General features: G+C 39.7%; 1 protein-coding gene and 1 long non-coding RNA gene across 6 annotated transcripts; one reads left to right on the top strand and one right to left on the bottom strand.

Annotated features, from left to right (window-relative positions):
- Positions 1 to 1072: 1072 nt before the first annotated feature.
- Positions 1073 to 11950, top strand: LOC133488303 (transcription factor 7-like 1). Of its 3 annotated transcripts, XM_061795975.1 has the most exons (10): positions 1073 to 1333; positions 2301 to 2448; positions 3887 to 4217; positions 4891 to 4955; positions 5409 to 5498; positions 5593 to 5731; positions 5811 to 5918; positions 7223 to 7271; positions 7367 to 7525; positions 11790 to 11950. In XM_061795975.1, exons 3-9 carry the CDS (start codon positions 3906 to 3908, stop codon positions 7507 to 7509), a joined length of 906 nt encoding a protein of 301 aa, XP_061651959.1. In that variant the 5' UTR covers positions 1073 to 1333; positions 2301 to 2448; positions 3887 to 3905; the 3' UTR covers positions 7510 to 7525; positions 11790 to 11950. The 3 variants fall into 3 exon arrangements, with proteins under 3 accessions (XP_061651959.1, XP_061651960.1, XP_061651961.1); XM_061795976.1 differs by lacking the exon at positions 1073 to 1333 and having other exon boundaries at positions 1423 to 2448; XM_061795977.1 differs by lacking the exon at positions 1073 to 1333 and having other exon boundaries at positions 2426 to 2518.
- On the bottom strand, positions 4231 to 13145 carry LOC133488307 (uncharacterized). 3 transcript variants are annotated; one of them, XR_009791611.1, is made up of 3 exons: positions 12705 to 13117; positions 5741 to 11901; positions 4231 to 4953 (listed from the first exon to the last, which is right to left on the bottom strand). It is a non-coding gene; the product is annotated as an uncharacterized LOC133488307 (long non-coding RNA). The 3 variants fall into 3 exon arrangements; XR_009791609.1 differs by lacking the exon at positions 4231 to 4953 and having other exon boundaries at positions 5220 to 11008; positions 11060 to 11901; positions 12705 to 13145; XR_009791610.1 differs by lacking the exon at positions 4231 to 4953 and adding an exon at positions 5220 to 5644.
- Between the last annotated feature and the right edge of the window lie 646 nt (positions 13146 to 13791).

The raw sequence follows: 13791 nt of genomic DNA, 5'->3' as shown, positions 1-13791 counted from the left end.
GTGCAATTGGAGTGTATTTCTGCATTGTGTTCTATTTTCTTCCGCCATCTGGTGGCCAATGGAGTAAATGTCGCTGCACACTGACAGGACTTGGCTGTTGCACTGTGGCGCCACCTATTGGACTCATTCGTTCAGTGTCGAGCACTTAATAGAAAATTGCAGACCTACATTACAAAATGTACAGTACCTTATTGACATATTCTAAAAGGTTAAAATAAATAAATAAATAAATAAATAAATAAAAGATCTTGGGGTAAATTAGAGTTGAAACGCAAACTGAATTTATGTCCAACCGCCTTTTATAGTAATGGCATTAAAAAAGTAAACAAAAACTAAACCCTACCTACTAATATACGAGATTTATATATATATATATTATATTCTATAATGCTAAGAAAATATCAACACATGAAATTCCTTTTTTTTTGTGGGAATGATATCTTATCTGATCTTAACGAATGGCGCATTCCCTTTAAATTTGTCACAAATAAAGTCGAGAATTACATTTAAAAAAAAATTTGTTTACATAATATATATCCATCCAACACATATCTCCAAATTTTTTGAAACCGAAAACAAATGTACCTTCTGTAAAACTGAACCTGAAAGTGTAACTAATTTTTGTTATGGTTGTTCATATAATAATGCTTTTTGGAAAGAACTTGAAAACTACACACATGTGCAAAGCAGCATACGTATAGTATTAACATTGAAGGGAATAACTTCCACTTATTTGGACCTTTTTTTTTTTTTACCTCTCTCGTATCTTAATATTGCTTTTAATAACTTAATTGTCTTTTACGGACTGGAACGGCTGACTTTTGTTATTTGTATTTTACGAAATTTCAACAAGTCTTTGAAAAAAAAAAAGAAAAAAAAAAGACACAGCAGGGTCGAACGTCATTGACGGTCAATAGTGTCACTCTTTCATTACTGGAGCGTAATCAGTCGTACGACCTTTTTACGCATGGTTTAGTCACGTCATAAAAGACCTACGTTATTCATCGCAAACTACCTTCATTTATGCAGGTAGACCAAGCGTGATGAAACATCAGCACTATAATGTAAAAAGAAAGCGCGATAAATAACTACACTATATAAAAGTGTTTTTTTGTTTTTTTTCCCCCGTGTAAACTGAATCGTCGCGTCAACTTGCTACGTGAAACTTGACGAAGCTATCCACCATCATGGCTCAGAGTGTAATAGAGCGCAGCGTTGAAACTTGGACCAACATGGCCGCCGTCGTGGTTCGATGTAGACGGCACCGGGTGAAACTGGACCAGCGCATCCGCCATTATGGCTCAGGGTTTACCAGCGGTGGTGTTTGCCAAATGTAATAATAATAATAATACATTGTTTAGTTATACACGTACATTATTCAATTATACACGTACTTGTTTGATGAACGTTTGCACTTTTAAAATATCAACTTTGACTAACGTTTGTTTATTAGAAGCTGCTGAGGAAACAAAAGCTGCTAAGCGAGCATCCGCATCAACACGGAGGCAAATGTGATAAATGTTAGAATCCGACATGTTTCAGGTTATAAATGTTAGAATCCGACATGTTTCAGGTTATAAATGTTAGAATCCGACATGTTTCAGGCAATTGACGACACAAGTCAAAAGTGCCGTGGGTGAAAAGAGGAGCCGAACATGTTACGTGCCGAGTTTAAAGTAAACGCCAGAAGCAAAGCTAGTGGGATTAACAATGGCGCACAGGGGTGTCAAATTTGTTTTTTTTTGCCACGGGCCAAATTGTACTCAGTTCCCCTCCCTCAGAGGGCCATTATGACTTTGGAACCATACAAATATTTAATCGCCACATTTTATCACACACACAACAAATGTTAGTCATGCTAGTTTTGAAATCAGAAGTAAAGTATAACAGTTTGTTCAACTATTGAAGTTACTGTTCGAAAAAGGGTAAAAAGGGGTTTGGTAACAAAAAATATGCTTGTAATATCTCAACATTAACAATTTGAAATTTTGGTCCAAATTTTTGTTAGAATCACGGAAGTTGACACACGATTTGCCTTCGAGGGCCACATGAAATGATGGGGTGGGCTGGATCTGGCCCCCGGGCCTTGAGTATGACACGTGAGTTAGCAGCTAGCACCTTAGCCGCCAGAGAGCTGTCACTTCCAATTTGTTAAAATTAATTTCAAATTTTGCTGTGTGCTCACAAAATTAGGGGTTAAGGGTCAAATGGCGTGTTCTAGCGCACCGGCTGTCCGTAAATCTACAATTAGGAGCTGTAATCCCGATAAAATTCAAATTGGGCACCCTTTTAACCTAAAGGTTGGGCGACATAACAAAGCGCTGCCTTTGATGACTTTCATGCCGCTTTTCGGGCTCATTTTGTCCCGCGGCTTCTGGGTGGACGCCCCATGCCAGGAAGATTTCCACACACTTCGCAGGTTCAGGCACCTTGGTGAGCAAACAGCTGGTGAGTATAACAGCAGATGCAATATCTCCTCGGCATTCTACAAATTCTACGACAACTACTCATTTTTAAGGCATGTAAAACATTTTGACACAGCTGTTGTATTGGAACTCATGAGTAGTGTGTGTGGGACTTGGAAGTGTTCACAGTTCTGATTTTGAAGCAGCTGATGTGGGCGCCATATCTATTGACGTTGGATTGGATAGAGAGTGCTTGTATCCTGGTTGTGGTTGTGTAGTGGTTCCAGCTTTTCTATTGGATCTCATGATTGATTTGCAAAGCATTCGTAGAATAGTGGTTTGCAGCTTTTGTATTGGTTTACATACCGCAAGGTACAAAAATGTTCAAACTACCTTTATACCAAAAGAGACGTCTTTGGATAGAGGAGTTTTACAATGATAAATTGAGTCCCAGTTCGTAAAAGTCGGATCACGATTCAAGATTTTATGCCGTTTTATTAGGTTGAAAATTTGCCAAATTCTGCCCAGCAATCATAGGGAAACTTGTGACCAAAACTTTGACTCTTAGGTAGAAAACGTTAGTCTTAGTAGTTGAAAATGATGGAAAATGGAAAGCGGATTGAAAAACGAGATTGTGAATGTTACCTTGCGTGAAACAATGAAACCTCCACAAGATTCACGCACCCAATTTCCAGCACAGCGAAATGGAAAGAACGGCGGCCAGTTTTCCGGATTTCGTAACATTGCTACTACATTCCAACAGTTTTATCAACCTCTTCATTCGCTAAATCCGCACTACTTTTGGTCGATCTTTTCAATTTTCTGACCCAAACAAATAATAAAACTCACCCCATTCATCCCAATAGCATCGTTTAAAAAGTTATTGAGGGATAATTTACACGGTAGTGAACTTGTTTTTTTTAGCCTGTTATGAACCTTTTTTCACCATATGCTATGGTGTAATGTATTATGTAACTATGTATTTCTATTTGCTTTTATTTTTTTAATTTTAGTAAATATTTGTTTTTAATGCAGCTGCTCTGGGGTCGATTCCTGTTGAAAACAGGCATCATGTGTATTGGCTCTCACTAATTGGTTTTGCATGGCAATCGGTAGTGTAGTGTTTCATGTAGTGACTTTATTGCCGCCGGCATGGACTCAATTCCGGTTCGAAAGAGGCATAATTTCAAATCTATATTTTGAATTCAATTTCTGGTGTGCTTCGTAGTTAGTGTTGTGTTTCCAGCGTTTATATTAGATCTCATTAGTTTGTGAGGTCCGTTGGTAGTGTACTGATTCACATAGCTGATTTCAATGCAACTGGCCCAAGCTAGATTCCATTTTTGTTTTGTTTTTTTTAAAGGCAGAATTTTTTTAAAGGCAGCTCTTGTATTGAAACTCATGACTCGTGTGTGCGGACCATTTGTGTTTTAGTGGTTCACAAGGATGACTTTAATGCAGTGGTTGTTCTGCTGTCGCAGGAGATTTAAGGCAAACAGCATGGAGCACCGTCAGCAGCTGCCCACCGACGAGGACAACAAGTGGGACAAGCTGCTGGACAACATCCTGAAGTCGGCCGACACCATCCTGTGGGGCACCACACCTACCCGTCCTCTGCCCACTGCTACGGCAGCGAGCGAGCCCAAAGGGGCCTTGGAATTGCCGCCCCTGGCGAACGATGGAGAGCACATTGAGCCGCTGATGGACGGGCAGCCCTCGGATATGGACGACGAGCTGTCGAATGTTCTGGACGACTTTTGGTTGCCCGACTATCTGGGCGGTCAACCGGGCTCTATCCACATCCAGGACCAGGTAACCAGACCCTTTCACGCTGTTTGGCGTTTATGGCTATTAACTCACGGAATAAAAACGAATGGCTTTGTGTGTGTGTGTGGAGAATCTCATAGCTCCTCCAAATCTTGTGTCTCAGTCAAGATGTGTCTCTTGAACATAGTTCCACTGTACTTTCCCATTAGACAGGGCTTTGGTGCCATCTTGTGGAATCTTAGGGCGTTTCAGAAATAGCACAATAAATGCAAAAAGGTGAGTTTTTCAGCAAATAACTGAGCATATGTTCCAAAATAAAACACACAAAAATACAGGGAACCACTATTATTGCAGGTGATACATTCCAGAATCATCCACAATAAGATGAAAATCTATAATACAAAGAAACCACATCACACATATTTTAAATAGCTGCCGTTACTGCCTTTTACCTGCTTTTAAAAACACTAAACATATTCAAACACCATCATTGCAAGAAAAAGATGTGTAGAAAATGTTGAATGTTTTGTAGTGTCTGTGTACATTGTGCCTTTAAGAGAGAGAGCTTGTTGTTGCGTACGCGCGTGAGCTGTGGTCGACAGCAGCTGCTGCGTGAGTGTGCTCATTGTCTTTTTTGTGTTTTACTGTACATTTGACAAATGCTTGAAAGTGTATTGGCCATCTTGGCTTTACAGTAAGTAATTATATTTCTCCCCAGGACGACAACGCCATGATGATGCCGGTGTACGAAGGTGTGAACCAGGCTCCTCCTCCTGTAAGGCTGTAAGTGACAAACACCATTGTGTAAGAGAACTTTGTTTTACACTTAACGCTTTATGAGGAAAACGCTTAACGTACATAAAATCCAAAATATTGGGGCGGTTGTTCTCATATTTTCAGAGGTTACATTAAGTTGTTTTGTTTTTTTCCACACTTATGTTAAGCGCTGTCCCATTCTCATGGCATCCAACGATTTTTTTTTACTTTTAAGGGGCGGCAATGAATTCTGATGGACATTTGTACGAACTATGGAGACAACCACAAACATTTATAATCAAAGTTGCAATTCAGCAATTTATTATTGATCGATTCGGGATGGCAACTGCGGTGGCAATTAAGGCATTTGGTGAGAGGAGGGTGGGGGAGATCCGCCAGTGGTAGAAGTGTGGTTAACTTCTTGATATTCAAATAAAATGTATTTTACAAAGTTTGTTTGAAGTCTGTGTGTGTGCGTAGCAATGACGAGGTAACATGTGGGGCAGCGGCGGCGGCGGCGGCGGCGGGGGGGTCGTCCTCCTCTGACTCCACTGAACCTCCGATGATGATGTAAGTATAAAAACAAAAAAATCAACTTCTCCAGTGCTTTCTTGCCACGTGTGTGTAGTAGTAGTAGTAGCAAAAGGCAATGTTACGGCCACAGGCAGCAGGAAAGGGATCGGCCGTACATCAAGAAGCCGCCCAATGCCTTCATGCTGTTCCGCAAAGAGCAAAGTCCTAACGTGGTCTCCCAGTTCAACATCACCAACTCTGCGGTGGTCAATAAAATTCTGGGAAAGATGGTAAAGTACCGTTTAAACACCCTGGTCTTGTTATGTCGACGTTAGCGCGATGGTGCTGACTTGTTGTCCCCTTCCACAGTGGAAGTCGCTGCCAAAGAAGCTGCAGGCCAAGTACTACCAGCAGGCCGAGGAGCACAAAGTCCTCCATAGCCTGCAGCATCCAGAATGGTCCTGCACGGAAAACTACGTAAGACCAAAATACCATATACGTTTTTCTCGGAATATGATTTATTTATTTATTTTTTAAAATTGAAAATACAGTGGTACTTTGATTTGGAGTTTTTCAAGTTACGAGCAAGCCCCTAGGTTGATTTGTGTTGCAAGCAATCCATTATTACACCAGAACACAATTAGCAATTTTGATTTGCTTTCACGGGCCACATAAAATGATGTGACGCCCCCGGTCCACCAGTTTGACACCTGTGGTCTAAGTCAATGATATGCATGCGTTTTATCTTGTCCGTGCACTCCGGTTTCCTCCCACATCCCAAAAACATGCGTGGTAGGTTGATTGAGGACTCTAAATTGCCCGTAGGTGTGAATGTGTGCGTGAATGGTTGTTTCTTTCTATGTGCCCTGCGATTGGCTGGCGACCGACTCAGGGTGTGCCCCGCCTCCCGCCCGAAGATAGCTGGGATAGGCCCCAGCAGCCCTCGACCCGAGTGAGGAAGCAGTAAAGATAATGGATGGAAGTTACAACTATGTTTTTGTTTTTACACTGTACAGTACAATACTCTAGAGGGCAATTTTTTTAATAAAAAAACAAGAACATGGGGAAAGATGATGTGGTCACAAAACAAATAAAACTCGCAAGTCAAGGTGTCACTGTATTATGACTTTGATTGAAAATTTGACCTTCTCATATATGTAACGTTTTCTGAAATTATATTCTTCCCGAATATATACAACTTTTGTTCTTGAAAATACATTTAGCCAGGCATGTCTGCCGACCATGTTTTCATCACAAAGGTTTTGGGTGAGTACTACGGATGTCACAAGATTCATAATAGTGCGGTATTAAAAGTGCCTGGTCTTGTCTCGGTATCAAATAATGAACCGTCGTACTAAAAATTTCTTTTGGGCTCGACTACGCTCTCCACTTCCTTGTTACAGTGTATACGCATCTGATTGGCCGTGTTAACCCATGTGACCACAAGACAAGAAATACACAACGATCCCCTGTCAGGCCGGGAATGGCTACCGGTGGACCTCCGCTTTGGTCAGATCATCCGAGACATTTCGCCGAAATTTAAGCAGATCACTAAGTGGAGAAAAAGAAACTAACAAGCATTCCTCTGGTTATTTTGTTATTGGTGGTTTCTACGTCTTGCCGGCGTTGCCTTTAAACATTCACTGCCATTGACGGTTTTAGACGTCAAATATCCTAAGACTGGCAGTGAATGAGTTTTAAGAGAGTTCCTGTGTTTCAGAATTGACTCAAATTTTTTTGGACTCAAGCAAAACAATCATTGTTTTTTTTCTGTGTGGTAGGGCAAAAAGAGGAAGCGCGATCGCAGCAGGCACAGCGCCTGCGTCTCAAGTAAGTCATGGGACCGACATCCACCGGCACAACATTAGGTACACCTGCACAAATCTCGTGTTGTCGTCAAGCCCCCTTCCCCATCCAAATTTAAGAATCACTGGAGGACGTCGCCCCGGGGGTGGAATGTTGCTGCGCCGCCATGGGCAACGCCCCTGGCGAGGACGCGCCGTGCCATCAATACCACAAGAGCGTCGCGGGGGACACGCACACATACGCGCAAACGCGTGGCTGCTGACGCCACCACGGATTGGGTATGCGCTCCTCCCGACCCTAACATTAAGTACTCTGCACACAGATGATAGTCACAAAAAGTAAACTTCAATTGCAAATGTCTTTACATTAACAACTTTTTTAAATACACATTTTTTTTCTCTAAAAATATGCCTTATTTCTAAAAAACAAAAAACACCTTGACTTAGGTATGAATCCCCCAACTAGGGCGCCACCCTGCCATGCACGGTTGTCACCATATTACATTCACAGTAAAATAAATTTTTTTTTTGAAATAATACTATTTGGCCATTTGGACTGTCTCGAGCAGAAAAAAAAAACACCAGGCCCCACTGGACCCTTTCGACAATTAAAGTGAGGCTAACGCTGCATATATCAGCATTTATTAAATATGCAAACTGATAGAGAACACAAAATTGTATTCCTGCATAAAACAAAAACATGGTGAACTCTCCAAAAAGCTCTGAAAGTTTCTTCCAATAATGTCTCTTTGAGTCCTCGTATTTATGAAGTTAAAACCCAAACTCGAATTATCCACCTCCAGCAATCCCAAAATCTGCTTTTGTGTTGCGTCATCATTTTATTGCCTGTGAAGCGTGCAGTCAGCTGTCAACTTGAAATAAAAAAGGACTTAACAATGTAAAATATTTATTTGTAAAATAATCAATTAAAATATTTATTATACCTGGTTGATGTGATTATTGCTCCTGATTGTCATCTGTGAGGCTATGTGAGCGAGGTTTGTTTTAATATAGTGAATGTAGCACATAGCATTAAATGTTTAGGTTTCTTCAGAAACTCTTGTTGGATTTATCGAATATAGCGCAATGAATCTTGGCACCAGGTGTCACGCGTTAGCGGCTGTGACCCATATTTTGAGTGACAAAAAAAAAAAATGTGACAAGAGCACAATCATCTTCCAATTTAGAATTATATTTGAAAAGCGAACGAACCAAAAAAAACAAAAACATTTGCAAATAACGAGAATTGTTGCAACGGTTTAGCTGCGCGATTCCCAGCATGCATTGCCCCATGCAATGCTGAACTTTCTCTGTACTGAATACATTTATCCTTTTTTTCCATGTGTGTTTATGTTACCAGTAGTTCATTGAATGTGAGTCTTATTTAACTCCCAGGTTACAATTATGCTGCACTTTTGTTTTTATGAAACCCTGAATGTTGGTTGTGTGAGATACAGTGACATCCCGGTCATTTCCACACTAGTGCCGAGCTCAGACTACACGAATGTAGCCTGATTTGGACCCGACGGACACATCGCAGACAAACGTGCACTGTCATGGCCGATCCTTTGAGTTATCAAGCGTTGACGTAATAGATTGCCAGATGTGGCATCTGGGACGCCTCCCGACCATGACATGGAAAGTCTTTTTTTTTTTGGTATTTTCCGCATAGTGTGAAATCCTACGTGGTCCTATGATTGTTTCTAGACACTGACCAATAGAGTGACAGAGCGCCTTTAAACGGGACACTGAAAAAGCGTTAAAAAAGCGTCATAAGCGACGCACAGGCTTTTTCTCTAGTGAACACCTATGGAAAACGCTTTGACCTTAAAATCCAAAATATTGTGTTGATCATTTTAATATTTTCAGAGGTTGAAGTGAGCATAAAGAGAGATGTCTACATACATTTTTGTGATCTGACCTTACGCGACGTTAAGCTTTATATATTTATATATTGTGTCCTGCGGTCCGGCATGCCCAAACGCTGTTTCCCTTCTGCCTGGACTCTTTCTTCTTGTCCCGCCTCCCCGATGACCTGTGCCGTCGGACCGCGCGCTTGGCGACGGCCTGCGATGATCATGCAGTCATTGTACACGGTCCAAGACAAAACGATTTAATGACACCATGTCTGGTAATCTGACATAGCGACTGTCGTAAATGATGCAAAAAAATTATAGTCTGAGCTCGGGATAAGCCATACGAAGTTTAGCCAAGTGTTGCCTGGCGATTTGCTAGCTTAGGAAGATGCAATCCTGTTCTCCCTGGAAATCGCTCCATGTAGCAATTTACTTCTAGTAGTTAAGCAGTGTCACAGTATTTAATTTCAAACTCACCAGAGGGCCACAGCAGAAGGATGAAAGAGCCACTTATGGTTCCGGAGCCACGGGTTGCAGCTCTGGTCTATGCTGTTGCTCTGTGCATGCAGCACTTCCGTGCTCTGTGTTGACACCTAGACTTCCCAGTGGAATCCTAAATTCATTCGGTGTCTGCTGGAATTGCTATTCATTCAAGTTTCACATCCCATCTTACCTCTGTAATTTTAAAGGTAAGTTTGCTAACGTTGTTTGCTAGCTTGCTATCGTGCTGGCTTTTTGTGGCGCTCACTCTCAAGACGAGTGGCGTGTGCGTGTTGATCACTACAGCTCTTGTGTAATATTTGAAATGTGGAACCCTGGTTTATGACCAATTCTGTTCATGAACAATTTTTTGAAAGACAAATTACCTTGAGTTACACACTATTTTCGATTCAAAAACAGTCTTAGCATGGCCGCTTAAAGCTCCCAAACTTTGTGTTGTTTTGTTTTTTTTGCCTAAAATGGCCGCCACATCCCACAATGCAATGGAAAAGCTGTGCTGCATTCTGGGAGGTGTTGGAAACATTTGGACACAAGTGAACATAAAACAGTGGACTCGAAAAGGCTACAAAAGGCTGAAGACACTGGATAGTGATTTGCTAGTGAACCCACTATTTGATCAGAAATTCTTTTCACCTATCTGTAGCATGTGCACAGTATTTTTAACCACACAATGATAAAAATAAGGTAAATATAACAGTTCTGCGGATGGAGCGGATTGATTGCATTTCCATTCATTTGAATGGGAAACACTACCTTGGCTTGTGAACGTTTCAGTTTGAGACCAACGGGGTCACGGAACAAATTCGTAACCCGAGGTTCCACTATAAATGTGAGTAATGTCATTATCTAGTGATATCTTTCGCAGTGTCACTGTTCAATATGAAAAAGTGAAATTCTAACAATTGCTGTTCGACCTCACTAGCTGTGCTTTAAAAGTACATTTGTCATTGTGGTAAGAGCATTGGGGGTTTATTTAGCTCAGTGGTTCGTGCGTTTGTGTCCCGGTGGCCCTGAAGTGCAAAACAACACAACCACAAGAACAAATAACACAACAGCAAATGAATGAATTTAATTTGCAGTTTTGTTTAATTTGTTGTGTTGTGTTTTGCACTTCAGTGCCACGGTAAAACACCTGTGACGTGGTTACTTTTATATTTAAAGTTGTTAAAGCGAACAATGTTTTTGCCTTGTGGGCCGAGGCTCTCAGAAAGTTGCTTGGTGTGATTATTTTAAATGGGTAAATTATAACAATCTTGAATTTAGTTGAAAAGATAATTGATGATGTTAATTGATGATGTTAATAATGTTTACTTCATATAATTGATTTAGATAATAAAGCTTGTGTATTTTTCACCTCAGAAATACTGTTAAGAAAATGTCAAAAGTAAAACTGAAAGTATGTTTCCTTTTCTCTCCCATACAGCTATTAAAAGCAGATGTAATCCTTTGTCATTACAATTTCCCTGTATTCCCTAACAGTAATTATTGTCTATATACATATTTATTTGCACATGTGTTGTCACGTCAGTTTGTGCTATTGTATTGTAGGCTAATATGCTGGCTAACACTACTGTTGAGCCTTATGTGAAGGTAGTTTGTTTGTTTGTCTGAATTGTTGTTTATGTACCATGGATTCATGATCGTGTATATGCTAGATGCGTGGTGGTGTGTTGCTTTGTGTTGGCACCGCAATTTACCTCTTAAGGAGTGAGTCAGTTATTCTCTGGTGTTCTCGGCAAGGCTCGGTAACACCCACCCCTCTCCCCCGCCCCCTCCCCGCATGCAAATGTTTTTTTTCTCTGAAGTTTAAAATAATTTTCTCAACATTTTTCAAAAAAAAATTAGACTTCCCCCCCCCCCCTTCAAAATATACGATTTTTAGAAAAATATACGACTATTCTCAAAAATATACAACTTTTAATTTTGAAAATATAAGTGAACTTTTTAAAAATTGACATTTATTTCTAAGCATTTTTTTCCCCGAAAATAATCGTACCGAACTTTTTTTCCCTCAATAGATTCTTCTCGAAAAATATTTACTCGAAAAAATTAAACTTTTTATTTGACTCGGACTACTTATTTTTTTACATTTGTACACCTGATGGCGCCAATTTTTCAACGCGTGCGGAAAAGTGTGTCAGCTTACTCCTGAAATGATTGTGTGTTTTTGTCGTGTGTATGTGGAGGACAAGGCGCAGGTCAGGAGGAGGACACTCGCGTCCGAGACATTCACGAGTGGCGCTGGAACGCGAGACAACGGTGACGGACACGATGTCTTCACCGCAAACATGGTGGCCTCTGCGGGAACAAAGCAATGAAGGGTTGAATAAAATATTTTCATAGGCCACTCAATACCTTTTCATTACCGGAAGCACACCCAACATTTCAAACCAATGTTTTACAAGGCAGGAATTTTAGTTTTTTGTTTTTGGAGATTGTATCAAAGATAAATTCAAAATGTACTTTTTTCCTGCAAAATATATTGTATCAAAGATAAATTCAAAATATACTTTTTTCCTGCAAAATATATCTTCTAAAAATATATATAAAATAATATATTTTTTAAAAGAAAGATCAAGGTTTTCTTTTAAAAAGTGTACCAAGTTGTATACTTTTAATACATATTTGAGAAAAAATATGCTTTTTAAAAAAAAAAAAAATCTAAGGCAAACAAAGTATGTAGTTGAGGAAAGCAATTCAAAGAATTTTGGAAAATATTTTTTTTCCTCAAAAATTACTATCAACAAAATTTTCTAAACGTACTTTTTTCTTAAGACTTATGAAGTATGATATTGAGGAAAAGTGTTTAACTAAAAAAATACGTGAATTTCCTCAAAAATATACAAAATTTTGATTTTTCTGGATGGTTAGCAAATTTTTGAAAAAATACAACTCAAGGATCTACTTCTTAAAAATGTTTTTCATTAAAAAAAAAAAACTTTTCTCCCAAAAGTATATTTTTCTGAGAAAAATGTGTCAAAAGATTTTCAGGTCTGGACTGCAACACAACTTTTTCATGAAAATATATAAAAACTTTTTCTCAGAAATATCAGACTTTTACAACTTTTTTCTCAAACAACATTTTTCTGGACAATATTTACCTTTTTCTTTGTCGATGAGTCAAAACACTATTTTCTACACACAGGGTTCATACACATTTGCGATTGCAAAATTCCATACTATCCAGCTATTTTCCTGACTTCACTGTAAAAAAATTATAATTTTGTGAAATCTGGAAACAGGTTTGTCATTCTGATTCTTCCATTATGTCGCCAAATTTTCAGATCGTGAGGTAATGGAGCTCATGCAAATAAAGGTAAACCCAGATGACGAGATGCCTTTTCCTGCACGACTAACTCCTCCCACTGCCCCTGTGTTGTTGTCAACCATTTCAGACGGAAGTGTGCATTTGAGCCTGTTTTGAAACACTATTGATACCCTAACCCCGTTTTGAAACCCTACTTTGAAACTAACCTTGTTTTGAAACCCTAACCCCATTTTGAAACCCTACTTTTATACCCTAACCCTGTTTTGAAAGCCTAATTTGAAGCCATAACCCTGTTTTGAAACCTTACTTTGAAACCGTACCCTGTTTTGAAACCCTACTTTGAAACCCCAACAATGTTCTAAACCCTAACCCCATTTTGAAACCTGACTTTGATACCCTAACCCTGTTTTGTAACCGTAATTTGAAACCTTAACCCCGTTGTGAAACCCTACTTTGAAACCATGCCCAGTTTTGAAACCCTACTTTGAAACCACAACAATGTTTGAAATCCTAACCCCATTTTGAAACCCGACTTTGATACCCTAACCCTGTTTTGAAACCCTAATTTGAAACCTTAACCCCGTTGTGAAACCTTATTTTGAAACCATAACCCTGTTTTGAAACCCTTTGAAACCGTACCCTGTTTTGAAACCCCAACAATGTTTGAAACCCTAACCCCATTTTGAAACCCTACTTTTATACCCTAACCCCATTTTGAAACCCTAAGTTGAAGCCCTAACCCTGTTTTGAAACCCAACTTTGACACCGTACCCAGTTTTGAAACCCTGCTTTGAAACCCCAACATTGTTTGAAACCCTAACCCCATTTTGAAACCCGACTTTGATGCCCTGTGTTTTGAAACCCTAATTTGAAACCTTAACCCCATTGTGAAACCCTATTTTGAAACCATAACCCTGTTT

This window comes from Phyllopteryx taeniolatus, chromosome 13, assembly GCF_024500385.1.
Source record: "Phyllopteryx taeniolatus isolate TA_2022b chromosome 13, UOR_Ptae_1.2, whole genome shotgun sequence".
In the NCBI taxonomy this organism is placed as follows: Eukaryota; Metazoa; Chordata; class Actinopteri; order Syngnathiformes; family Syngnathidae; genus Phyllopteryx; species Phyllopteryx taeniolatus.
This window is presented reverse-complemented; position numbering and strand designations above follow the sequence as displayed.